The 25,000-nt window shown below is 47.1% G+C and overlaps 3 protein-coding genes across 5 annotated transcripts in view; 1 reads left to right on the plus strand and 2 right to left on the minus strand.

Moving 5' to 3' along the window:
* Nucleotides 1-14,747, minus strand: part of LOC125950150 (influenza virus NS1A-binding protein-like) — a 21,244-nt gene extending 6,497 nt beyond the window's left edge. The window contains exons 1-2 of one of the 3 annotated variants that reach the window (XM_049677831.1): nucleotides 14,224-14,747; nucleotides 10,251-10,411 (exon numbers count right to left, since the gene is read on the minus strand). In XM_049677831.1, coding sequence (XP_049533788.1) covers nucleotides 10,251-10,281 — 31 coding nt within the window. In that variant the 5' untranslated portion in view covers nucleotides 10,282-10,411; nucleotides 14,224-14,747. Of the gene's footprint in view, nucleotides 1-4,310; nucleotides 5,547-10,250; nucleotides 10,412-11,410; nucleotides 11,947-14,223 lie in introns of those variants that run through there. The other 2 variants (XM_049677829.1, XM_049677830.1) reach the window with 2 other exon arrangements.
* Nucleotides 14,748-15,367: 620 nt separating this feature from the next.
* LOC125951780 (ubiquitin carboxyl-terminal hydrolase 20) lies at nucleotides 15,368-23,079 on the minus strand. The gene is made up of 6 exons (XM_049680812.1): nucleotides 21,902-23,079; nucleotides 19,263-21,472; nucleotides 18,911-19,181; nucleotides 18,482-18,808; nucleotides 17,733-18,405; nucleotides 15,368-17,667 (listed from the first exon to the last, which is right to left on the minus strand). The coding sequence occupies exons 1-6, from the start codon at nucleotides 21,965-21,967 to the stop codon at nucleotides 17,081-17,083; spliced, it is 4,134 nt and encodes a 1,377-aa protein (XP_049536769.1). The 5' UTR covers nucleotides 21,968-23,079; the 3' UTR covers nucleotides 15,368-17,080.
* Nucleotides 23,080-24,903: 1,824 nt separating this feature from the next.
* Nucleotides 24,904-25,000, plus strand: part of LOC125949333 (PHAF1 protein CG7083) — a 3,659-nt gene continuing 3,562 nt past the window's right edge. The window contains exon 1 of the mRNA XM_049676296.1: nucleotides 24,904-25,000. This exon is cut by the window's right edge and continues 86 nt beyond it. The gene's annotated coding sequence lies outside the window, so the exon portion shown is untranslated.

Here is a 25,000-nt window from a genome sequence, read left to right on the forward strand (position 1 = left end):
TCCCTCGGGTTGTTATGTACAGCAGCAGTAGATAGCTGGTAGCCTCCCCCTCAAGCGAGATAACTACGCGGTGGCCCCGCTTCACTCGCGCTCCCGCTTCATTTAAGCTGCACCACACCGCCACGAGCTCAACCGGGCACGCTTATCGATTAAACAAGGTTCGGGAAGGGTGGTGGAGGAGAGCACGGGTACGGAGCGAGCTGGAGGAAATTCGCAAGACCCGTGAGTTGTGATCGACGAATTCGCTTTTTGCGCATCAAGGCCACCGGTTAAATGTTTGCTTTTTTCTCTTGCCGAAGAAGTTTTGAAAACTGCCACAATGCCCTGTCCTGAACCGCGGCAGAAGCGGGAAGTCCCGGAGAGAGCGAAGGACGACAAATGTTCATGTGTCGATGGCATGTAATGCGTTGTAGAGCGTAGCGTGATGGATAGTCATTTATTTTACGTTTACTGTTTCATACTTGTCAATTTCTTCTGGGTTTTACTTTTAATTTACTTTAACGACAGTTTCCATCGCAAACCATATACCCCCGCCGCCGTTTGCAAATCGGATTCCCCGAGCTACTATCCCCTCGTGCACCACAATGATCCTATTTTTCAAACACAATTGATGGCCTTAATTACGGGACACTTAACAGTTTAATTGTGCCTGATAAGCCCTATCGCACCGGCGTCGTCTGCACGTTCATGCCTGATACCACGTGCTAGAGAAATGGCGGCACTTCTAATCCTGGCAAGGTGAAGTGCTGGCCACGACGCGCAGGAGGTGACGCGAAATCAATCCGGTATCATTCCGGCTCGCCGTGCTGCCAACTACCGGGATATTTAGTGAAAGGTGGAGGGGAAGGAATTGAGCGATTAACTCATCATAAAGACACGGACATCATCAAGACCGGACCGGGCGAGATAATGACAATGTCACGTGTTATCGGTGTTAATCGGAAGCCGCGTCGTGCGATCTGGGTTGATGCGACCACAAAACTCCACACTCACTCTCTTCCAATTACGTTCAAATTACGATTGTTGCTGTTTATGATAGTACTCCTCCGCCAACACAAACTCTCTGGTGGGATATCTACGAGATGACGAGTGCGAACCTCGCTTGACGTAAGTAGCCCCTTGTGCGCCGTCTCGTTGGGAGGTGTCACGCGAATGTCACGTTCTTCCAAGCCACTGTCCACATCATCTCTCATCTGGCGCAGCGAGCCTGGTAGACTGTACACAGGAACATGATAAGCCAGAGTGATGGCTGTAAAGTGATAAATTCATCCAACCACATGGTACTGTGAATGATGCGTTGATTGTTCTCATCTTTCTTTCTCTTTCTCTCGCTCTCTATTTGTCGTGTCTCGCTAAAATATGCGAACCATTTAAGTAGTTTTTCAACTTTCCACAGCGTTTCGAAACTGTTCCTACTTGTCGCATTTCCGCGCATTCACATCCGTCCATACTCCCAGGCCGACATTCCCAGCTTACCGCGCTACCGTCGGTGTACCGTGCCAAACGGAATGGATGTCGGGTGCGTTTGCGTTCTATAATTATCCCCCCCATTTCATTCGGCCGGTCGTTTTAAACCGGTGACAATCTAGTATCCCGCAACCGCTACCGTACGCACTTGCATCGCGACCACAGCTCGCATGCATGAGAGACACGTAGCAGGCATGGGCGCCTGTGTAAAATGCAGTTTCAGTGCAACATCGCTGTCATTGCAATCATCGCAAGAGGCCGATGCATGCATATCCTTTCTTCACACCGCAGTGACTTTTGTTTCCTCGTCCCGTCGGCATCGGGCGCATGGTCGTTGAACTCAAGTTTCGTTTTTGCTTCTTTTCCGTAGTAGATTGCAGGACTGGCCTAGATACGATGAAAACCGAAAACAAATGCCAAAAGTGAAAATGTACCATCGGATACACGTTTTTCTTCTGGCGTATACGGTGAGCGAGCAATAGCGAGGGTTTTTTGGGTGGAAGCCATTTTGGCACCGACCGGCTTCTATTCATTCACTCATCGGGTGCAACATTATCCTGTATATTTCAAGTTCTAGCTTTTCCCCTGTCTCTCAGTCTCGCATCATATCATAGAGGCTAGGTTGTGCCAATATTTCCGCCTTCAAGAGGTAGATGATTTTGAAGTTTGGCCATACGCCAGAAAGCAGCAGACTCACACCGGTTACGCTTGTGCTCCCATCAGCTACACAGTTTCGTCCGGCAGGTGGAGGAGGTGGACGGTAATGATCGATGAACCCAATGACGATGCTCATGGAATTAAAAATAACTCACAATAAGGCTGCTAGAAAATGCGCTTGACACGAATGCCGGCTCTCTTCGCCACGAGACTAGGAACTACTGTCAGCAGTTACAATGATCCCGGAACATCTTTCAACGCGACCCGTTCTATTCCAGGATGCATCAAATCCAATGTTCCGCCACCTTCCCCGATGAAGACAATGGAGAAACGGAGCATTCGCACCCTTATTTATTTATTTACTCTCACGCCCACGAAAGTGAACGCGAAAGGGCGCAAGATCTCGTGGCGATCAGACCGAATGGCGCGTTGTGGAGCGTGTTTGTATTTTGGCTACACTCACTTTCCGACGACGTTCGTAGTAGATGGGAACCAGAACCCTTCTTTCGGCCACCCTCTTGTTTACACCAAAATGATCAGCTGGAAATATGATCATTTCACATCAGCAATAGCATTTTCATATATTCAACAACAGTTTATGTAAACATAATGAATTTATTTGAATGCAACCGGAGTTCCAAGGTATGCGAGGCACGTGCTCACCGATCGCAATCTGCAATTTGCTGGACGGTTAGGTCAATTGGGGAAAAAAGTGAGCCTTTAATTGATTCAAGCAAAGGAGAAGGGGTGTTGCATGTTCGCTCTCACTGAATGCTGACACCGGTAAGTGATTTCAGCTCGTTCCGCTAGGAAATAAGGTCTGCTAATCGTGCTCGGTACGGTGACATCAATTGCTTCGTAATTAGCCAATTATCGTCGTTTCAGATGAAAGCAATATGCATGGTAATGGGACGGCCCTGATCCAATAAGGAAGAGAAAAACGCCTGTCCACCTGTTTTCCTTTCCTCGGTTTATGGAATGCATGTGGCGGAACTAATAGCTGCCCCGGAATGACTGGTACATTCCGTCTCAATTAGTGCTTGTTCTTGGGGCCACCGTTCTAATGCAGGTGTTACAGTAACTAAGGGGAACCACAATTTGATTTAGAAAAGCTTTCTCTTTTGTCGCCGTAGATTAGTTCCCTAGTGCTTCGTATAACACATTCTCAATGTGTAGTAGTGCCTCGCGAAATACAGAAAATACTCCAACAACCGACATCCGCCAAAAAAAACCGAAATTCAACGCAGGAACAAACCGTTAACGATGTGCCAATAGAGAACGAAAACAACATATTTACTCCAAAACATGTGGTCCAGCATGTTTATAATCTTCAACAAACCAGCTGGCTGGCCTTCTGGTTTTTATGGTGAAGCCAATCTCGCCACCCTGGCGCCCCATTATGAACCCTTCGCGAACGGCTTCGACTTCTTGAGCTGGGCCGATCGGAATACGAGACTGTTTACAAACAAACAGCAAGCTCATCGAAACGGAACCTTCTTGCTCACCTTTTTTCTGGGTTGGTTTGTTAAGATAATTAAAAGAAATCTGCATCTTGGCATTTTCCATAGCACAATTTGGCACTGACTGCCACTCGTTCTCTAACAAATCTTAGAGCATGAATTATCGGGCGTACACGATGACACACGGCCTCTCTAACGCCCATGCTCTACTGCGTAGGGTGTACTGCAAATAGTATCTGATGTAGGCTGATATCTGTGCTGATCTTCCTTAGTGTACTCGTTTTTCCATTGACGTCAACGAGCACTCTAGTCAGCGTCAAGTGATCGTTTGCCTAGGGGTGACCGTTATGGAAAAGCCGGCTGTCATGCATTCCCGCATTTTCCTCATAATGCAATTAAGAGCATACGGCGATTGCCATGCCCTTCGTTTCGTGACGCTCGGGTATGCGAATTTGCCTGGCCAGTAGTAGTTACGTGCCACTAAGTGAACTAGTAGCTACTGATCAGCAACGGGTGGCTGAAGGTTACTGATCAAAGTGGAACTATCACCACAATCCGGCTTCGAATAACATGCCCCACACACAACAGGCAACTTTGCTTCGCACGCTCCGGTCACTCTTGTAGCGAAATGATGTAACTAATCAATGTTGTTACATGGCCCGTGACTACTAACGCTTCTTGCGAAATGATTTAAAAGAACGCAAACCCCGCTCTACGGCTACTTACCACTATCGTAGGAAAATTTGATGACGTTTTTTCTTGTCATTTTGAAGCAAATAATTTAGCGAGCTAAGGATCCCTTCTGTTTCACACACAAACACACACACTATACAGGAACTAAGTTAGACAAATTGGCCGATTATCCCTTCGTCGCCTCTCGTCTTCTTGCTGGGTGCGTTTGTCGTAAACGCCAGATAAAAAAAAGAACCCGCGGGAAAACAACAGAGTTCAGTTGGAAATATCACAACACGATCGGCAAACGATCACACACGTTTATCGGGAACCCGGAGTTCGACTCCGTGAAGGATTATGCGCTTGGAGCTAGTCAATCCTTTTGCTTATCACAGACTTTGCGGGGATCCGGATGGAAGAAATTGCAGTGGTCCCATCGGTGCGGGCTTGCTTTGCTCATTGGCTTTGAATGAACCGACGGTAGCGGTATGACAGATTTGGTGACTGCGACCTCATCCTCAGCAACAATTTTGTACCGAAGGCGGTGCCGGTGGTAGCAGAAACCGTGCCGGCAATTGCTGCGCTGTTATCTTTAGCCAAAGAACACAAATCCATTCCTGGTTGGATGAGCTGACAGAGGGAAGTACACCGTAGGAAAAGGATGTCCGCTCGGTTCGCCGTGGCGTATCTCCAAACTGTTGAACGATCAGAAGTCGACTGAGACGACGCGGTGCGGTGCGCACTGTCAAATTCTGCCTCCACTTTTGGCGTTTACCTTGAACAACAATCAAGTCTCCTTTTGCTTCCTATGGCCGGACGTCAGACCATCGCAAACGGCACACTTTTTCCGTCGTTGCCATGGCCGCCGCACGTGCCACCCAGCGGTTGGTACAAGCAAACGACAGCTTGCTCCACTGCTGCTATCTGTCTACTTCGATTGTTCTCGGCCGGTTACTGGGACATCATCTTCGGTCAGCTTGTTGATGGTCCTTACGGTAGCGTGGTCGGGCGTTGTTGGGGATAACTCGAACCAAAAACACAAACTGAACCGTCGGAAACCAGGTTGGTGGTGCACCCTATGGACAGATTTGTTTCGTCGCTGGCTAGTCGCTGGCTATCGGGCCGCGGTGGCGTACCGGAGCTGAAAAATGGGCCACACGGCTACACTGCTGTCCCGTTCGTTCGGGGGCCACCTATCGACTGTCGGCAGGTTCGAACATTTGCAATCCCCGATACCTGCCCCGACAGGCTGGAGGCACACGGACGCAGAGCTGTGACGTTCCCGTTGGGTTACTTGCTACATTTACTACCGCGCACGAGGAACCAATATGGTCCAGCTCTTACCCACTGCATCCTTGGTGGTAGTGGTGTTGATACGAGCGTATCATGACACGATGCACACACGCAAACCTCGTCTGCCACGTGCCCCCTCACCGCGCAGTGATCTACTATTGGCATTCAGATGATTGGAAGCATGCTTCTCTCTGGAAACCTTTTTTTTCACGCGGAAGCAAGTCATCGGGCTAACGAACGATGGGTCGGGGGAACAAGATCGATCATATCTTTCCATACACTCGAAACCATGCCCCGCTCATAATGCGCTGGACTGCCTCCTAGCTTCTTGGTGCACTTGAGGGAGGTCAAGAACACGCGAACACGCCACAGTACTGCTAACTCAAGGGCTAAATGTATTTACTGGTTCTTTTTAACCATTCACAAGTAGGCAGGGCTCAGGTATTATAGCTTCATTCTGTCAAGGGTTTACTCGACGTTGTTGGATCACCGTCCTTCTCCCATGCTGTCTATGCTTGCTTAGTTATTTTCGCCTTTCAAACATTGAAAAATGATAAATAAGAAATAGTAGCAATCCAGCATATTGTAGAGTTACTGTTCTATTCTGCAAGATATTCTAGATTCAGATGCACCTCAAAAGCTGAGTATCATAAATTTTATTGATTTATATGGAACAGGCGCCTAGTGGGGGCATGTGTTAAAGCCATCCATCAAGTAACCCATGGATTGACCCGGTAGACCGTCAAAACCTAAATGAAGGACGTACGTTCCCATTTTTGTAACGATTTTTCTTGCTCGTGACACCTTCCGACCACCCAGAACTTAACTTAATTAAAGCCTCACGCGCCGGATGCCACATGAATTCTTACGTGAATGTTGCTGTTGTTTCTTCGATTTTTACGTCACTAACATGGTCGTTACTAGCTTTACGTGTCGGTCGTACGTAGTAAATTGAAATAAACTCCTAAATACAACGATAAACAAGACATGGGGATGGTTAAAAAAAAAAAAGGAGAAACGATATTGATCCTTGTATGATGCCAGACGAGCAGTGGGGGCATCATCAATAAATCACGAGTTCATTCTATAAATTGGTGCCATATTAATGATCATACGGCGCACACTTCGCGTCCCGGCGATAAAATGCCACCCGTAAACGCGAAACAGTCGATCGTGTTTCAATTCACAAACCTACGCAAATGGGTGCGGAACGGTGAATGACACTAGCGCGAACATCGACGCATCGTTGGGTCACCAAAGTACCAATTCCAACGCCAACCGCACTAGACCGGCTCGGGCGGCCTCACCATATTTGTTTTTTTGCTCAACATTTTAGCAACAGGTGCTAATTTTATTCGCATCTTTTGATGCCTAAGCCTATGGGGATCTGGCATAGTTCGATGTATACATTTTATGATCCTCCTGTAAATGAGTGACGCAGGATTTGCGTTTAGGATGTGAAAATAGAGATTAATAATTGCCAAATGGCCGACAAGTTGTTTAGGAAACCTTCGTACCATCCTAAAGATCAATAGCACAGATGAAAGCCCAACGCAGACGTGGAAAATTTTATCAACAAAAGTTTAAAACTGCTCTATACAAACCGACGCATGAGTGTTTACCATGTCCATCATCATTTGTCAAGCCAAGCGGTTCCATTTTACGCATGAACTAAGCGAGGAAGTGTAGTATTGAGACCAGGAGGGCATTCTTTCACGGGGAGCGGAACAACGTCAGTTTCTATTTTCTCCGAGGCCCTTTACATCACTCCCTTAGATGACAACCCAGGCGTCATCGAGTGCTAGCCATGTTTACACGAGCCCCGTAGCTCGTACATGACGCAAATCACCGAGAAATTAATCACAGACTGAATGCCGGAAGCCGCATAGGAGGAACTCAATGATAACAGAGCATCAAACGGTTCAATGGCTTCCAACAAAGTATAAACATTCGAATGGGATACAATCAGCAGTATCCCTCTCCGACGGGATGAAGAAAACATATTGAATTGATGACACGTTGTTCGTATCATATCGACCCAATGCCGTGCTACGTCTTCTGTCGTATGATCTGTAATTTTGCCGGAGCATGCAGAATGATGTCACATACACAGACGCACTCTGGGAGCCGCGAATTTAGGTCACCGTAACTAGAGGACGACGGGACGGTTCCCAACAAATTGCCTTGAGCTCACACAACACTAGCGGCCACTAAGGTCAACGAGAATGACGCTACGTTGCTAGGAGTGATGGCAAATGGATATCGTCATATCAATTTATGTTATGAAGAGTGGATGAAGGTCCTCAAGCCATAAATCTAAAAAAAATGTTCTAACAAAAGCATGAAGAAAATGCACTATTTATATTATAACAGAATTTAAAACTTTTTTTAAATAATCAAAAACCAAAGTGTCTCCATGACTCAGAGCAATGCCCGGCAATGTATCGACGAAGGTTAGGTATTGCCTTCTTCCAGTTAATTGGATTTATCATACAATCTCTCAACCGTGCATGTTTTCGCTTCCGCAATAGCGACAACCGGAACATCACGGAAGGGAACACGTTCCGTGGCGTCACTAGCACGTTGTTGCTAATGCGGGGCAGTGTTTGCGCGGGAATTTTCAACGCCAGGGCCACCCCTCCGATCATGCAACACGTACGATACGCCACGCGGTTGTACCTGGCACAGACATGTCACGGGATGAGGGATTTAGAGACGAACAGTTCGCAACACGAATCGAAAAATGGACGCTTTCTTACCGAGAATGCGGCCGAGATCGAGATCATTCTGGTCGTAACAATTACCGCCGCCAACAGCGTGTGCATCATCTATGTCAGAGAGTTTTAAAATGGCTATCCGGCTCCCAAAAAATGTCTTCAGATTGTCACCTAGAGCCGTTGTAATGTTTTTTTTTCTCTCTTTTTTAAACATTCCCACAATTTTCCCGCAGTCGGACACGTATGTAGACTTGCCCCGCCATAGTGCACCCCCTCCTCAGTGTAGCTCTCGCGACGATCCTCGCTAAATTGCGCCAGTGATGGATGGTTTCACCAAATGAATTGTTGAAATCCTTCGTCGACGGTCGACGGGTTCGTTCATCTTCATAGCAACAAAGCCCGGACCAGCCCAAGGAGCTCATTTGACGGTCATGGTCCGAAACACACTTGGGTGGGCCCCGTTTAAAGTGTGTCAAATAGATTTTTATTTTATGATTTCGTCCCTACCAACGTAATCCAACGGAGCAGACACTGGGCATTCATTTCATTCATTGAAACCAGTTAGACCAGCCGAGACCAAGCCCCCCATGGTCGTTAATTTCAAGGTTAATGTGAAGTAGCGTCAGACAGGAGCAAATTGACGATCAACCCAGCTGCCAACCTGACAAGGCAAAAGAAATTGTTTCGATTTACAATCGTTTATTTCTCATTTGTCATTAGTTGTACTAAGGGTCATGTACGGAAAATAAAAAAAAGGAATTTCTGTTCGTAATTTTGGAATAAAAATTTGAAGATACCAATTCTGCCAATATTGCACAATGTAAATAGAATATTTGTTAAGATTCTTCTTCCACTTTGTTAACCAATTGAGCTCGATTTGTGTGCCTATGGAAGGAAGCAAACCGCAATTTTTTCTCCCCTATCCCATCACAGCCCATTAAGATGTCACAAGTTCGCTCGTATCAACTCCCGCCGCGTGAACTTGCGCCATCATCTCGCCATTACCATTGCCAAACTCGTTTAAGTAGCACCAATTCGTCTAACAAATAAACATTGCCGAAACCGTCTGATTGATCGTCCAAGGACAGCAAGCGCAAGCCGCTATCGCACGAGAAGGAACACGTTATAACGTGCACCACCCATTCCAGCGCGAGGCAAGGTGAGAGGTAAATCGGGTGGCCCCTGGCGCGCGAACCACGCCAGCAAGGCAAAGCGGTGTGGCGGGAAAGCCGAAACGAAATACTACGTTTGTAAGCGTACTAAAAATACTACCATTACACACGTCGGTGTCTTCTGACAGAGGTGGGTACAAAGATAATTCTTATCTAAATTTACGCCGCCGCGAGCAACTGTTTCGCGAAGCAGCGCAGTGACTGGCTATAGTTCCTGCCCCCTCCCGGTGTGCCTGTAAAAAAAAACACTATCACTGTCGATCGATTACCGATCGATTAGAATGATGTGTTATTCGATGCAGCAGATCTACAACATCCCGCAACCCAGGGGAGGATTTAGTGGCCTAGACGGACAAACAATGAACACTTTCTACAAACAATGCGATGTGCCGTAAATAGAAATGCCACCAATGTAGGGATGATGGTGGTGTTGTTTGTATCGCTCAAGAACCGATCACTAGCATGACTTCCGGTTTACGCTTCGTGCCGAATCGAGGGCCCCTTGTGGCAATAAGAGATGCCAACAGCAAGCAGATACAAATTTAACCGGACCACGACGGGTGGCATTGTGGGGTGTGGATAGCAAGACCGCGCACGAGGAAGCTGTATACCACCGATGACGCAAGCAGATGGCAATGAAGGTTACGAAAGTAAAATCATCGACGTGCCTCCAAAGCGCACATCCGCGCGATCTGCGGTGTGTCGCTTCAGAGTTTTTAGTTGAACTGACGGTAGTACGCGTTTTGGGTTTGATTTCGGGATGGTTGGGATCGCAAGATCGGAACGTGCGATTGAGCACGCCCCACACTTACCGCCAATGGAGCACTCGATACGGGGACGCATTCTGCGAGGAATCGGCGAAACACCGTTGGATGAGGAGGACGTCTTGGACGAGTGGTTCGTGGACGTGGACGATGCGTTCGGTGACGACAGCAGACCGTAGTGCTCGAATGTACCACCAGCAAGTTTACCGCTAGAGAATCGATAAGGGATAAAAGGACAAAGCAACGAATTAATCATCTAAACTCTTTAATCTACATTATTAACATTTTTCCCAAAAAAAAAATAATTACTCCCGAAAAATATTAGGGAAAAAGATGCGATGAAATTACGACGACATTCTCACACTTTGAATCCCTCCAATTAGCATCTTCAGCCGGCCACAGCAAAAGTCAAACACACATTCGCCAAACAAACAGAACGTGGCAAACGATAATAGTGTCACGTGTTGACTCACTTCAGGCACGCTAATTTGCTTACATACGATACCATCGAGCAACTCAGTCTATCTGATAACCCAATACTCCACCACTACACTGGAGTGTACCAACTTTGGTCAAGTCGTTAACATACATTGGCCTGATTACTAATAGTTGCTCGATTCGTAATAACCAGCATTGTAGCAACACACACTCGAGAGTAAAGGCGCTCTCGTGATTCCTTAAACGATGAACACTAATCATGCTTTACGGACATTCCTTGGTAATAGTCACTGTAGAAGGATTGTACAACAATGTGGAATCTTTCCAAAACAAATACCCCAGAGGGGGTATCGCAATTTGCCTTCTGTTCTAGTTTTGAAATGGAGAAATGGGTCATTCAAACTGTTACGTACTATCCCTTTTGGCACAAAGCGTCTGTATTACATTCAGCTATAATTCCAAGGAAACCAGCCGAATGGCCGATACACCACTGAGTCCAGAAATCATTTCAACATGACCTTCCGTTTTATCATTCTCTTCTGTTCCAGAAATGTAAACATTCTTCCTGTCGCACATCGTGAATTGCGTTTTTGAGCATCCACCATCCACTCTCGAACTGGGAGCACAAAATACGGTTCCCGAATCGATTGCGGTTTATAGCTTTCGATGTAGCTCGGAACATATGGATGATAAAAACGTAAATAAAACCCATGGCATGGTACAACGTAACATCGCGGTTACAAACGCCTCCCCATCGTCGACATGCTTGCCTTGAATCCATTGTCGTTTTTGAGCTTCCCGCTGGGGCGCACTGAATTCGTCGGAAATGTTATTGCTTTTGCACAATCTGGAACATTTTTCCAACCACAACTGAACCAACACTGGTTTCTACACTTCTTTCCGATAGCGCTTGTTGAATGATTAGCACAGCGTAACAATGGCACAAACCAACCACCAACAATCTAAAACTCGCGATGAACCTTCAAATCTTTGCTCTGCATCATATGCTACAAGTTAATTGAGTGACCACGTCTGAGCCGCATTTTTAAAGCACTTTGGTTCATGCAGGTATCCAGGTAATCGAAATATTGTGTACACCATTGTCTATCGAAGACGTTCAACCAGCCAAGTCAGCACAAGCTGCCAGGCGGCTCCATCATAAGTTAGCACGTGATAGTAGCACTTTTTTAAATCGCTCGATGCAATTTGCACTGAAGCACTGAAATTGATTTGCAAAAGACTGACTATACGTGGGGTTCACAACTCATCGAGAAACATTTCATCAATTGCGAAGCATTCACATCATATCAGCCCCGCGTCCCACGAGAAGCGCACAAGAAACCGACCGAAAATGAGTATCAGAGCGATGAGGTTAGCTCCCGGTGGGATACTACAATATAAAAAAAAGTTGGAACACACGAGAGAACAAACTGGGGCCACGAGAGATGGCTGAAGTCACGCGAGAGACATAACGTCATCACGAGTTGGTCTGCTTTCAATCGGATCCTTCCGCTACGCACGATCGCCGAGTACATTGAAATTGATTTAATTTTTCTTTGTCACAGACACAACAACAATAGTATGCAAAATAGTCAACTGCGTCTATTAGAAAGAACAATGAGCTATCTAAATATTATTTTAAAGTAATAAGCTCATCATATCATTTCACTATTGCGAACTGATCGAAGGCTGAAGAGGTCATCATCGATCATACATTGGTTGCTGTCCCATCCCGATGGACCATACCCAGAAATGATGAATGGAATCAAAAACAGGAATTCATCGAACATGAAAATCGATTCCAAACAAGGACAACCGGTTTTCCGACCATCTAGAAACAATAAAGGGAAAAAGAGCGAGGCAGAGAGAAAGATACTACGAGTTTTAGAGCGCGTCGGCGCAGTGTATTATAAACAGAGAATACCAGAACACACAAGAGAGCCGTCCTGTCGATCCGTATATCTCTCGAACAAATGGCTTACGATTTTCCCTCGTGGGATCGATGGTGGATGGAAAAACCGCCGTACGGCAAGATAGTGTCCTACTGTATAAAAATAAAGTTCCACGCAGAGTAACGTTTTATAAATTAACAAAAGGTTTACACCTTCTGTAAAACTTTCCTTTCATTCCACGTGCGATATCTCGAGAAAATAGAATATTTTCTATCGTTCTTGATGTTTTTCTTTTTGAAACACATAATGAGATTTGATCGGTCGATCGTGATTCGCGCCCTCACCCGTTGGCGATCTTTCAACAGGTGATTAATTCAACGGTTCTGTCAATTCGGAAGAAGAAATTAACAAGAGCCATTACCAAGAGAGTTAAAAATGGACATTTCACATTTAGCCACGTTTATCGTTCTCATTGTGTGGAAGATTGATCGTTTGCTAATGTCCACGTGTTTCAGTTTAATTTCGCTTTTAAAGCCGGTACATATCGTGGATTCTCTATAGAACACCTAAAGCGTCGGGAGATTCGTTCATTTAGATATCTGACACAGGCAGATAGCAGCAAGACACCGATGACAAGGTCTACAAAAAGTTATCGCGAAATCACCTTCCACAACCCTGCCTGCTATGTTAGCGGACAAGCGAACATCGCTACAACTTAAAATATGGGTCAAACGAAGGAGGCTGCACAAAGACACCACACTTCGCGGCGGTTCCATGATGGGCGGCAGCAGTGTCTGTTAGATAAACTGGTTGTTCGTTTTGACGGTCTTTCTGGTGTGACAAGAGCAGCTGATATCGATAGATCGTTAAGACGAATGCAGTGGGGTTTGTAGTCCTGGAAAAGGAGCGTGCCTTAACCATGTCATAGGTGGTTTGTTAAGATTTAATGTTGGTTTTCCATCAAATGGTGGCTAACGTTAAAGTGAAAGCTGTGTAACAGAGCTAACGAAGGTGCACCTTTCACTATATTGCTTGGCTGCTGTACCTCTGCTTGCTCTGCGGTATAGAGAGAAGCGAAGATACGGTCGTACGCTGCCATGCAAACACGATGAGCCGGTTACACGTTTCATGGACCAGTAATAGCAATGGAAGCAAGGGTTATAACAGAGGCGTTCCGGCGTTCCAGACACCACCTAATCAGCGACTGCACAAGTGTGTGTACGCAGTCTCGCCATTGATTCTCGTGAGAAAGGCCACATAGCGCCAACGGCAACGTCGACGACAACGACGACAACGACGTTGACGGCGGCCTCTAGCTTATTCAATTTCTCTGCAGGCAAAAAATAATGTGCGAATAAAGGGGTAAAAAAGTGCGTGCACCGGCACCCATACCCATTCACCTGGCCAACATACACATACGCACGTGGCGTGGCGGAAACGGCAGATTTTTTTTTTTTATTGGAGCCGCTCTCTTTCGCTCCTGCAGCAGACAACGGCCTCAAACGACCTCCAGCAAATGCGTTGCGAATAATGTGGGATGCGAAAACAAAGTCGAAGCCACGTCCATCTTATGGTACGCGTGGTGGTTGGACTCTATGACCAGATGACAATGGTTTTTTTATTGGTGTATCTAACCACCATTCAATGACACTACTATTGTGCCTGATCAAGATACCGCATGCAAAGCCTACCTGTTGTCCGTTGATGCTGCCAGCGTTTTGCTATGCTTCCACAGCGGCAGATGCACCGTCGATGGTATCGACAATCCAGCTACTCGACACAGAACGGGTACAACAAAAAAAACGCCAGAGAACTGAGCCCAGTACAAAGCTGCTGGCAATTAGCGGGTGTCACAAAGAGGTCTTCTTCATTTTCTAGAACGTTATAGAAGGAGTCCGAAAGCCGGCGAAGTTCGCGAAGGCTCTGGAATGCTCGAGGTTGTTCACACTAACGATAGTTGATACACCACTAACCGAATGCACCGACTGTTCGTACTCCCGTTTGAGATATAAAACTGTCGCCGTGATCTGTTGTGGAACGTGGAGCCAGAACCCCGTGAATCACCGAAACAGCATTAATGTGGAGCAACTCCCGGCCACGCGGATGAATCCACACCTCCGAATCGTACGAACACGCGTTCACGAATGCACACACGCACGCGTGCTCGTTGACAAACGGGTGGTGGAATAGAGATGGAGGTGACAAAACGCGCTGGCAACTCCCTCCTGTTTGTTGGCCGGGGTTGTACGTGCGAGGCGCCTCGACCGCCGCAATCCTTCAACAACCGGCTCTACTCTCTCGCTGATATCGCTGAGAAGATCTTTGCCTGTATACAGTGCGGCTCATCTTTAATGCCACACTTGTAACTCAACTGGCACAAAAAGTGTGCTGCAATTAATATTAAAGGCAGCGTGGAGTATTAGGATAATTCAAATAGAGTAAAATATTGCAAATATGTGCTGTTTCCATAAAGACCTTGTACATTTTTATCGAGATGTTCAAGCAACTGTGAATTCCATCCAAAGATGCACCTTTTCATTCTCCTTGTTTTCTCCCTATTTCTAAATTGTTTCCTATCTATCGTCGTTTCGAACGTTCTATGCCTACGTGACTTTCATCAAGTTTATCTAAAGCTAGGGGCTAGCTAGCCGGTTGGCCTAAATCTGATCATATTTCTATTTATATGGCTAAGCTCCCATAGGGCTCCCAAGCGCCTTCAATGCATGAGACATAGTTTCGGAAAATTAGATTTTTTACGGTACTCTTCATATTATTTTTACAATATAAATATTAACTTCTTCATTGGTATCCAAGCAAGCTAAAAATAAGGCGCATTGCAATTGAAACATATCCGCGATGCTACAGCATAATGTCAATTATGTACTCTCGTTATCTCGTTACTCGGCAAAAATCCATCACATGCTATCGTCCTCGGTTGACCATGGTTGATTTCGGAATAAATCAAACGAAGCGGTTTTAAAATCTGTTTCTTCTGTTTTGTTTTTTTTTTTTCTTTGGAATTTTTGGTAAACTGTCGTTTGGAGCTGTTTTACTTTTATTAATATTATCTGCGAATCGAAGAGTGAAACTGAAGCAAGAGAGGTGAATTGCTCGCTTGGTGGTAGACAGGCTGGTATCACCTGGCAAACAGCATTTGTTGTAAAGTATCGATGCGTGAGTCACGTGTGTGCTCGGTGTGTTCAATTGTTACAATGCTCTATCCTTCGTCATCGCATTTTATCCCTATCGTTGATTTACAGTTGCCAAAAACACATTCACAACTTTTGGTCCATGTTCGGCCTCTCGCGCTATCTCTTACATACTACGTAAGACCTTCCCCTTACCATTCGAACCACTGCGTATAACTTCAAAAGGAATTCATGATCACCCTTCTCATGCCTCAAACAAAACAATTAACACGGATGATTTCGATCGCTGTATAGTTTAACTCGAACTTACTGCTTGAAGAGCGAATGAAAAAGGAACAGATACCCCACGCATGTCCCCCAACCCTTTCCAACAGAATAACCGATGCAAAGATCACAAAAAAAACAGAACAAAAACATACTAAAAAGGAAGGGATATTACTACATAGTTAACATGTAACCCTCAACACTAAATTAACGTAACAGACAACTAACACACTGTTGTCAAAGAGGTTCTCCAACAAATGGAAACGCAAATGAACCGAACGGCATCATCATCATCACCGCTGGAGGCCTTAAAGAGATTGGTAGGTTGCCCCGTCTAGTGCCCTCAGCAATGTTTTGTTATATATGATTGGAATATATTATGCATCGATAACATCCGATTTCCAATTATCTATTTTTGGCTTCACACAAATCTCACCCAATTCTCCTGGTCTGCCCTATGTTCTTCCTACCATCCCTTCATTATCGATACTATATCACTCTATATTCCAACTGAAGATAACTACATTCGCAAATTCCCGAACGGTTTTGCCCTGAGGGCTTTTGTGGTTCAGAAACGATCTGTCTCGAATTATCATTTGAAAGATAGCCCAGATAACCCAGAAAAGACTATTCGAGCGGGTTGGAATAAAAGCTAAGAACACATGTTACACTCCAAACGCACTGCAGATTGTTGGATGCTGTTCTGTAGTTCCATTTCTTTATTCCATTGCTCGACACTGGAAAAAGAAAATCCCCACAGTTATTCCACCTTTTTTACCCTTGTTTTTCCCATGGCCTCCAATGCTACAACGTATTACAGCAACTCCTATCCCGTACCCGTATGTCTGCTGTTTAGCAACCCTTCGAGCACAGCAAAAGCAAATGAAATGCTCAACCAACAAAAGAAACGCCCTTCACCAACAGCAACAGAGGTTGAAACGAAAATGTTCGTCTTATATCAGCTATATCACCGTCGTTCAGTTTAGAATTGCACACATAATACCCCGATATTCATCTACCTCACCGGCTTAGCTTATGGTTATGGCGGGCGCCTTGCAAAAGCACCAAACGGCGCTCGATCAAAATAAGGTTCCTGCTAGCCAAACGAGAGGAAACGAAAACGATGTTGCCTGTCTCATTTAACTTTATCACTACGTTCACGTTCAGCGACACCATTCACCGTCACGCCACTGCCTACCTCGACATCGCCCCGCTTGCCTTCGACGTTGTTGCCGACGTTGTTACGTGAGGCACGAGAACTACCACCACCAGCACGTGCCGCCAGCTTCTTCATGTACTTCATCTTCAGCTTACGGCGACCGAAAGACATGCCGCTGCCGGCCTTACCAGCTACTACTTCATCCATCCCTCCCGAACTATCGTGGGAAGGGGTCTGCGACGTGTTACTACCGCCAGCCTGTCGTGTATCCTCATCCGATAGAGCGCTACCTCCCATTTGTTCGTCATTGTCTACTGCCGGTTGGTCGAGGTGTGTTTCTATCGACTCAGAATGTTGAGCAGTGAACATGGGTACAGAACGAGAGGTCGCTATTCCGGTAGCACTAGTACCGGCAGCCAAGCGTCCATTCGTACCGCTGCCGATGGGATAATGAGAGAAGGTTTCCGTTCGCGGCAACCCATTGGAATCAGCAGACAGGGCCGTGGAGTCAGCCGATGTTAGCGTTCCGGTGGTATAGTCGACTGAAGAGCTTTGATATTTGCCTGCAAACCAAGTAACGAAAGAAACATTAGCCTCTTGTAAACCCCATAAATTACACCTGTCTCACCTTCTGGACCGAAAAATCCATTGGCTTTCATCATGGCTCCCTTATGGCGGCGATCTTTTTTGCTTCCGATTTCCAAATGGTCCAGAGCAGTGGATGATGATGGTCCAGCGTCGATACCGTTGCTCATCGGAACGGCGCTCGTATCAGATTGCTTGTTCCCGGAAGCCGCATGCCCATGGTGCTGCTTTCGATGTTTCGATCCCGCTCCTCCTCCCACTCCTGGTGCTGTATCACCAAGTTTGGTCACTGCGTCTGCTGAACTCTTGCGCGTTGTTCGAGACGATGAGTGCGCTTTACGCTTAGCCACGTAATTTGTGATTGCTAGTGATGGTTGAACCTCCGGTAAGGGTATGGTGACACGGTCCGAAGCATTCTCTTCCACGACCTCATCCTCATCACCACTACTGCCCTTATCCCGATAACCTTCATTATCTTCAAATGATACGCTTTTCTGTGGCCGCGTGACATTCGTCATTGTAGTTCCATGCAGCGTACCATTCGATGTAGGCTCCGTAACGATCATTTCCACGACGGTATCTCGATGCATATGTGAAGAAGCATCGCTGCTCGTTGGTGGGATTACATCTGTCAACAGTTGTGGCTTCTGTCCATCTTCCACTTCCTGCACCTCTTCCTGCTGCCCACCATTATCTACCACTTCAGCTGGACGTTCCTATTGAAAGGAACAAAAAACCAAAAGAAGGAAACATTAAAAATGGATTCCAGCGCCTGAGGTGGTCATGACGTACCTCTTTCTGAATCACTTTCTGCTTAGTATCACCAACTGTCGCGGGTATCGGATGTGGTGTTGGCGGTGGCACGGGATTTCCTTTCAGCACTATCTCCGGTCCGCCCCCGTAGATGCCATGGAAGAAATGCCACAGATTTGCGTTAATCTGAGCATAATCCGATAACGGTTGCACGTTGCGCAACGGAACACTGGTATCGCCTGGGATCGCGATGCTTCGATTGTTGATCGGTCCAGGATCGTCAGTCGTTAAACCACGGGCAAACAGTTGCCACTGCCGGAACCATGCCATGGAGATGGCGTAGATCGTTTTCGGAGTTTCGTTGAACTGTAAGCGTGTGTTGCAACGAAACACGCATGAAAATGAAAAAGCAGAAGGGATCATTATAAAACTGACGATGCAGTTTGAGCGGTGGTGCATTCATCTCACATGATACTCGTCGTTGTATGCGGTGAACGTTTCCAGTTCGTAGCGCTGTCGGCGAGACAGTGTTTCGGCCGCCTTCTTGCAGATGTGGCACGGAAAGATGTGATTGCAGACGGGACCACCGCCGAATTTTTTGTACAGAAAGTCCCACAGCGCCTGCGGGAATGGCACAACGAGCTTAGAGAAATGCGACGCCTTATTCGGCGGGAATGCACCGTGCGGACACAACAACGTCCAGTTATCGATCGGTCCCGGTTCGGCGAACGTATTGAAACTGTACGGAGGCAGAGTAAAGTAACATCCATGAAAGAAACTAGAAATCCCCATGATAATCCAATGCGATAAAGCGACTTACCGATGCAACCAGTTACGTGACACATAGAAGCGTATATCCGATGCCTGTTCTTGCATCGTGAGCAAATGGCTGGCCTGTGCTCGCACCAGTGCCATCTTGGTGTTGTTTTTGCGGTAAAACAAAACGTACGCCTCGCAGCTCTGCACGTACTCGGGCGTTACTTGCGTCACGAGCTGATCATCGAACTCGAACCACTTCCCAGTGGGTTCGTGCTTGGCGAAGCTGGTGTAGTGCCCCCCGCCGACCGTGCCGTGATGGCAAATCACAGCACACAAATCGTAAGACGTTACCTCGGATCGGCAGTCCTTATGCAGGTACGGCCGCATATCAAGCCCGTACAGTGGAAAGTGTACCGCACTGGAAATCTTGGAACTGTAGGATAAGTCATGCCGGAAACGCTTCAAATGAACGCACAACATCTCGGGGAGGGCTAACACTCTCGAATACTTGACACCGTTACGTAGCTTTTTACAGCGCTCACAGCTGTACATGTTGTCGCCCTTGAGCTCGTCAGCGCTAAAGAATGCCGCCATACAGTCGTGAAGGGTAACGGCAGGACCCCAGAACCATGAACGTACCCAGTGCCAAACCGTCGAGTTCCAGAGCCACCAGAACCAACTAGCACCATCTCCAACAACTGGATAAACAGTATCGGAACACGTAATACCAACACCGCTACCACCGTTACCACTAGCAGCACTGCTGCCAACCGACGTGGTGCCACTGCCGGGTGCACCAGGAATGCCGATAATACCGGCGGGCGGGGAGCCGGACATAGTTTGCGATTGGTGCAACACTGTCAGATGGTCCTTTCCCGGGATAGGCAACGAGAGGTCCTGAAATGTTTCCTCGCGGGTAGAAATTCGATCGCATGTCAAACATTGCACCGAGGAGAGCAATTTTCCATCGAAAATGTCACTTATGATTGACCGTTGCTGCGGTTTCTCCTTCGGTTGACTCGTGCTGGTACTATCCGACGGATCACCACCACCCGGCCCACTTGAACTGCCAGGTCCAGCACCTGATTCAGACCCGCCGACAGAGGGTGTGGAAACGCTGCTCGTATTCGATCGACTACTGCCGACAGGTGACAGCTGGCGGGACACTCCGTTACGCGATTCGTTCGCTATGCTTCTTTGGTTGGCTGCCGGTGGACTGACCGAGCGAGAGGAAAGGGTTCGAAGTCGCAAATGGTTCATCTTGCGAGCACCTGCTGGAAGAGTGGGCAATTGATGGTCATCCGAAAGGCTGGAGCTCTCTGAAACGCCACTGTCGCACGTTTCGTATTCGCCCTCCGATTGCGATGCAGAAGGTGACGAGTAGGGTGACGCACGACCGTCGGAAGCGTCGTCGCCATCGTCATCCGTACGGCTAAACGTCAGCACATCGGGAGGTGGTGGAGAGGTCGTCTCCTTCAGTTCTTCATGCAACTGGTCCATGAAACAGCGCAAAAATTCTTGCGTATCGTGCTGCTGATAACCGCGGAACATTGGATGCACGATACGAATGCCGCACAGGATGCCGCCGGGCACCACGTATCGCCGATTCTTACACCACATCTCACGGATCAGCTTATGGTAGTGCTTGGCGAGCCCTGGCCTAGCACCACCCGCATTGCCACTAGCGCTACCGAGAAGATCCGTCTCCAGGATCGATCCACAATCAAGGAAAAAGCCCGTCAACGGTGGGGTGTTGCTCAGTGCTTGCAGGGCGGCATTCATATAGCACGTGTTGGCGAGATTTTGAAGACCCACCAGGCCGTTCCATTTATCGTGCCGCTCGAAATCATCCTCATCTCCGCTACTATCACAGGAATCCGCCGTAGTATTGTACGGTACTGCAGCGGCCGCTGCCGCTGCTGCTGCCGTCACCAGCTTGTCCGCATGAACAATCAGCTTGTCCGTGTTGACAGACGATGAGTAGCGGCTAGTGTCGCTAGACTCGTTACTAATGACCGAAGTTCGCCTGTAGTGATAGTTTTGTTGCTGTTGCTGCTGTTGATGTTTAGCCAGAAACAGTTCCGATTCGCATAGGTAGCACCAGACACGTTGGGAGGAAAGATTCATGTGGATGCAGTGGGAGCGGTTGGACTGGAAGTGAATGGTACTGTGATCCTTGTACTGCTCCGAGCACCCGATGTGTAGGCATCCTTTCTGCAAACATATCCAAAGGTTCGGCCCATTGGTGTCACAGTCCGTACATGGTTCATCCTACAAAAAAGGCCGAAGAAAAAGGGTCAACATGAATATTTCATTCGCTAGCAACCATCTTTGGCACTCTTTTCAGTACTGGTTGCGAAAAGAGATAAGCAAGCATACTTCGATCGATCGAGCAATATCTTTTTTGCGACGGTAATGATTTGACATTATCGTCCTTGCCTGTGGCCAGAAAAAACATAGATCGATAGGCGCCAAACATGTATGTTTTTGTCAATCGGTAATTGCCGAGTGAATATTATTTTGTTGCTCACAGCGGCACGGGTGGTTAAATCCAAATGCGCATCCAAGGAGTTCCAAGTTAAAGTTTAACAAAGCCATTGTTGGTCGATCGCTATCGTCCCTTTGACTTGAGCCGATCGATTCGCGATTCGCGACTCGCGACGTTGATTTTGCATACGGATACACGTGCCATTGGCTTACCTGCTTGAGCTTGCACAGCTCCGCCAACGAGAGCTGCGAGACGTTGTGCAGGTGATTGCACTTCATGATTGCAGGCTGCACAAGTGCTGCGAGACCCTCGCGACCCGTACGCCGGGCTTTCGCGGTGTCGAAGAGCGAGGTGAGCTCGGTGTCGGTCGAGGCTGTGACGAACCGAACTGGACCGTAGAAAGGTGCAGCAACCGCAGATCCAACGAGTTTCTTATGTAATGCTGTTGTTGCTACTAATGTTGCAGCGGGTGGCCTACCACCTCCGTCGACGGCGGCGGTAGTCCGGCGGACTTACGAAACATAACATGAACACGATGCCGCGGAAACGGCGACACAGAATTCTGATCTGGCGGCTGGTAGGGATGCTCAAGATTTTCTCCTACCCGACGACAGCTTGCTTGGATTCGTCAAGAGGATTCTACTGCTTGCGTGTTATCTTGTAGTCATCACAGCAACCTCAACTGAACCAACGGGGTTTTGGAAACTCTTGCGCCGCCACTCTTGGAAACACTACAAAACACACGGTAGCAAAGGTATCGGGAATCGATTCTATCGAACCACCGCGGCAACTCTTTGGCAACTCTAGCAAAGGGACTCGCACAAAACAAACTCCACTCAGCTCAGGCTCATCACTTTTGCAGCTGACTTCGGAATGTGACGACAAAGGTGATGTTTATGAAGAGGCTGGTGACGACGAAAAAACGCACAAGACACGCACTGCACAAAGAACGCAAGTCACAGCGGCGGAACGCGGGCAGAAGAATGCACGGATTGCTGATGGAATTACGCGTTTGGTTCTCTAATCCTTCGCGGCCTCGTAATTGTTGCGCAAACCCCGTGGACGACGGCACGGAAATATTAACGAGTGATTAAAGACTGCACGGGGGAGTTGCGGGTACCTGTCTGGCATTCACACGTGCAGCAGTTGCGGCCAAAAACACACAAAAATGGAACATAAATTATCGCTGCAAACCCTCGCGATTTGAGGAATTTTGTAAACTAAGCGAACACAGCCTCTCTGCTGCTGTTGTATCGGCCATCACTGTATTTAAGAAATTTTAAGAATTCTACATTTTTGCAGCTAGCGGATTTTTACCACATTTTTTGGCACGGTTTACATTTTCACGAGGTTTTTAGGATTTTTAGCAGCTGATTTTTTATGAAAATCTGACTTTTTACGTGCCGCTCGCGACTTGCTGGCAACTTCAGAAAAACAGCTCGACTGCCGACCCCGAATTTAAAAAAAGCGTAAAAAGCGAAGCTATAAACGGATTCAGGAGTCGAAAGTTCTACGGCCCCGAAACCCGGAACTTTTGACTCCTAAAACCGCCGTGATGTAAACGACGAGGCCCTCTCGCTCGCACAAGTTTGAGTTCCGCTAAGAGTGAGCGGGATAGAAAGCCCTTTTTGAATCGGACGTTTCCCTCAACGACGTCCGGTAGATCGTGGCTTTTTAAAAATTAGAGACTGCGACTGCGACTGCGATTCGCCCCGGGAGTCCTTCTTTGTGCTCCATGCCGCGGCCGTGGCCACCCGGATCCGACCCGGATCGAGCGCGGTGACTCCGAACCCGCTGACCAAGTCCTTCTGCTAACCATCCTAACCTTCCTCCTAGCTTAGGGTGCCCCATTTCGACCGGCCCGGTTTCCCTTCACCCGGCCCGGTACCTTCACCCGGGATATCGTGGCAAAATTGGTGGCCGTAAAATCAGCTCAACTAGAGATGCTGAAACGCCGAAACGCAGTTGAAATTCATTTCGTTACAAAGGCACTTTATAGCCATGTAGGCTTAGGAAAGCAGTTGAAAACAACGTATTTTATACGCACAATGAGTTCGTTTTTATATTTTTGGTGTTATTTGGTGGAGAAGCAAAACCGGCGCCTCTTCGCAGCCGGCGTGGAAGTGAAACTGGCAGGAGCAAACGAAATCGTGCTCGATTGGTCGTTCGACGGAACCAGCATACATTGCGGCCAGTTAAGCCTTTCTCTGTGGCAAATTACGTGCCGTTTAGTGAATACTCACGTATTATTCGAAGTCGGTTTTTACTTAGGAAAACTGCCACATATTGACGCGTTGGAATGGTTTTATGAAGAAGGCACAAGGCTGTGCACGACGGGAATAACTCTTGAAGGTGAGAATGTGCCGCTATCTTTTCGTAGGGAGATCACCAAGCGCAAAGGGTGACGGCAGGTATTGGCAATACTTCATTACAAGGTTTTAGTGGTCTAAATATTAACTCTGCACATTTTCTTTACACGCCTCCAATACAATAGGTGGACTTTTGGTTGTAGCCAGTTTGTTTTCATGAAGGGAAACTTACGGCAAAATTCCAGTGCGCCGTATGACAAACGGATCCTGCAAAGGAAGGATTTTGGCCAGGATATAGCACAGAAGGAAGAGCTACAAAATATCGTCATCAAAAGCATGACCAGCATACCTGTTCCAAACGAAGATACTATACAGTCAGAAAATATAGTACAAATCGGCAATTTGCGGGTTAATACTGAGAGAACGTTTGATCGATGGCTCTTCACAAAGGACAAAGAATTGGCAGAAGTTAAAACTATTCACGACTCGAAGCGGTTCTTAATTGTTAAGAAGGCTGATAAATCAGCAGCAGTCACCTTGAGCAGCTCTATAAACCCAATATGGGAGACATTGTATATATTTTTTATGATAGGACCATAATTCCCATGGAAAGAGGTTTCATTGTTATCGTCACAGAACAAGTGCTGTGTAAAATGGTGCGTTTATCGTGCCTAAAGAAAATAATTTTATAGGGATGAACCGGATATTGAAAAGCGGCCCGGGATACGTCGTCGTCACTCGCATTTTTCAGGGAAAAGTGGAAAACGAGTCCTGAAACGAAATATTTGCGTTCGAAGGTTCGACCGGGATCTCGAGCCCCGAACTGGGGCCACTGAACGCGCCAGAATTTGCCGTAGTGTTAGTAAGCGCTGTATACAGCAGATTAAAAACAAAGAAAACTGCGTAAAAGAGTCAGGGAGTGTGAAAAATCAGTTCTCCGCAATTTCTATCGTGCCAGTATCCGAAATATTACTGTTTATCGAGTAGGAACCGTAGATTGCA

Source organism: Anopheles darlingi, chromosome 2 (assembly GCF_943734745.1).
Source record: "Anopheles darlingi chromosome 2, idAnoDarlMG_H_01, whole genome shotgun sequence".
Taxonomy (NCBI): Eukaryota; Metazoa; Arthropoda; class Insecta; order Diptera; family Culicidae; genus Anopheles; species Anopheles darlingi.

Excerpts from the sequence above, each read along its gene's own strand:
- LOC125951780 (XM_049680812.1), bottom strand. The coding sequence starts at position 21,967 with ATGAAGTGCAATCACCTGCACAACGTCTCGCAGCTCTCGTTGGCGGAG. Across the intron at positions 21,473-21,901 it reads AGCTGTGCAAGCTCAAGCAG|GATGAACCATGTACGGACTG; the intron begins GTAAGCCAATGG and ends CCTTTTTTGTAG. Across the intron at positions 17,668-17,732 it reads TGGATTTTTCGGTCCAGAAG|GCAAATATCAAAGCTCTTCA; the intron begins GTGAGACAGGTG and ends CTTGGTTTGCAG.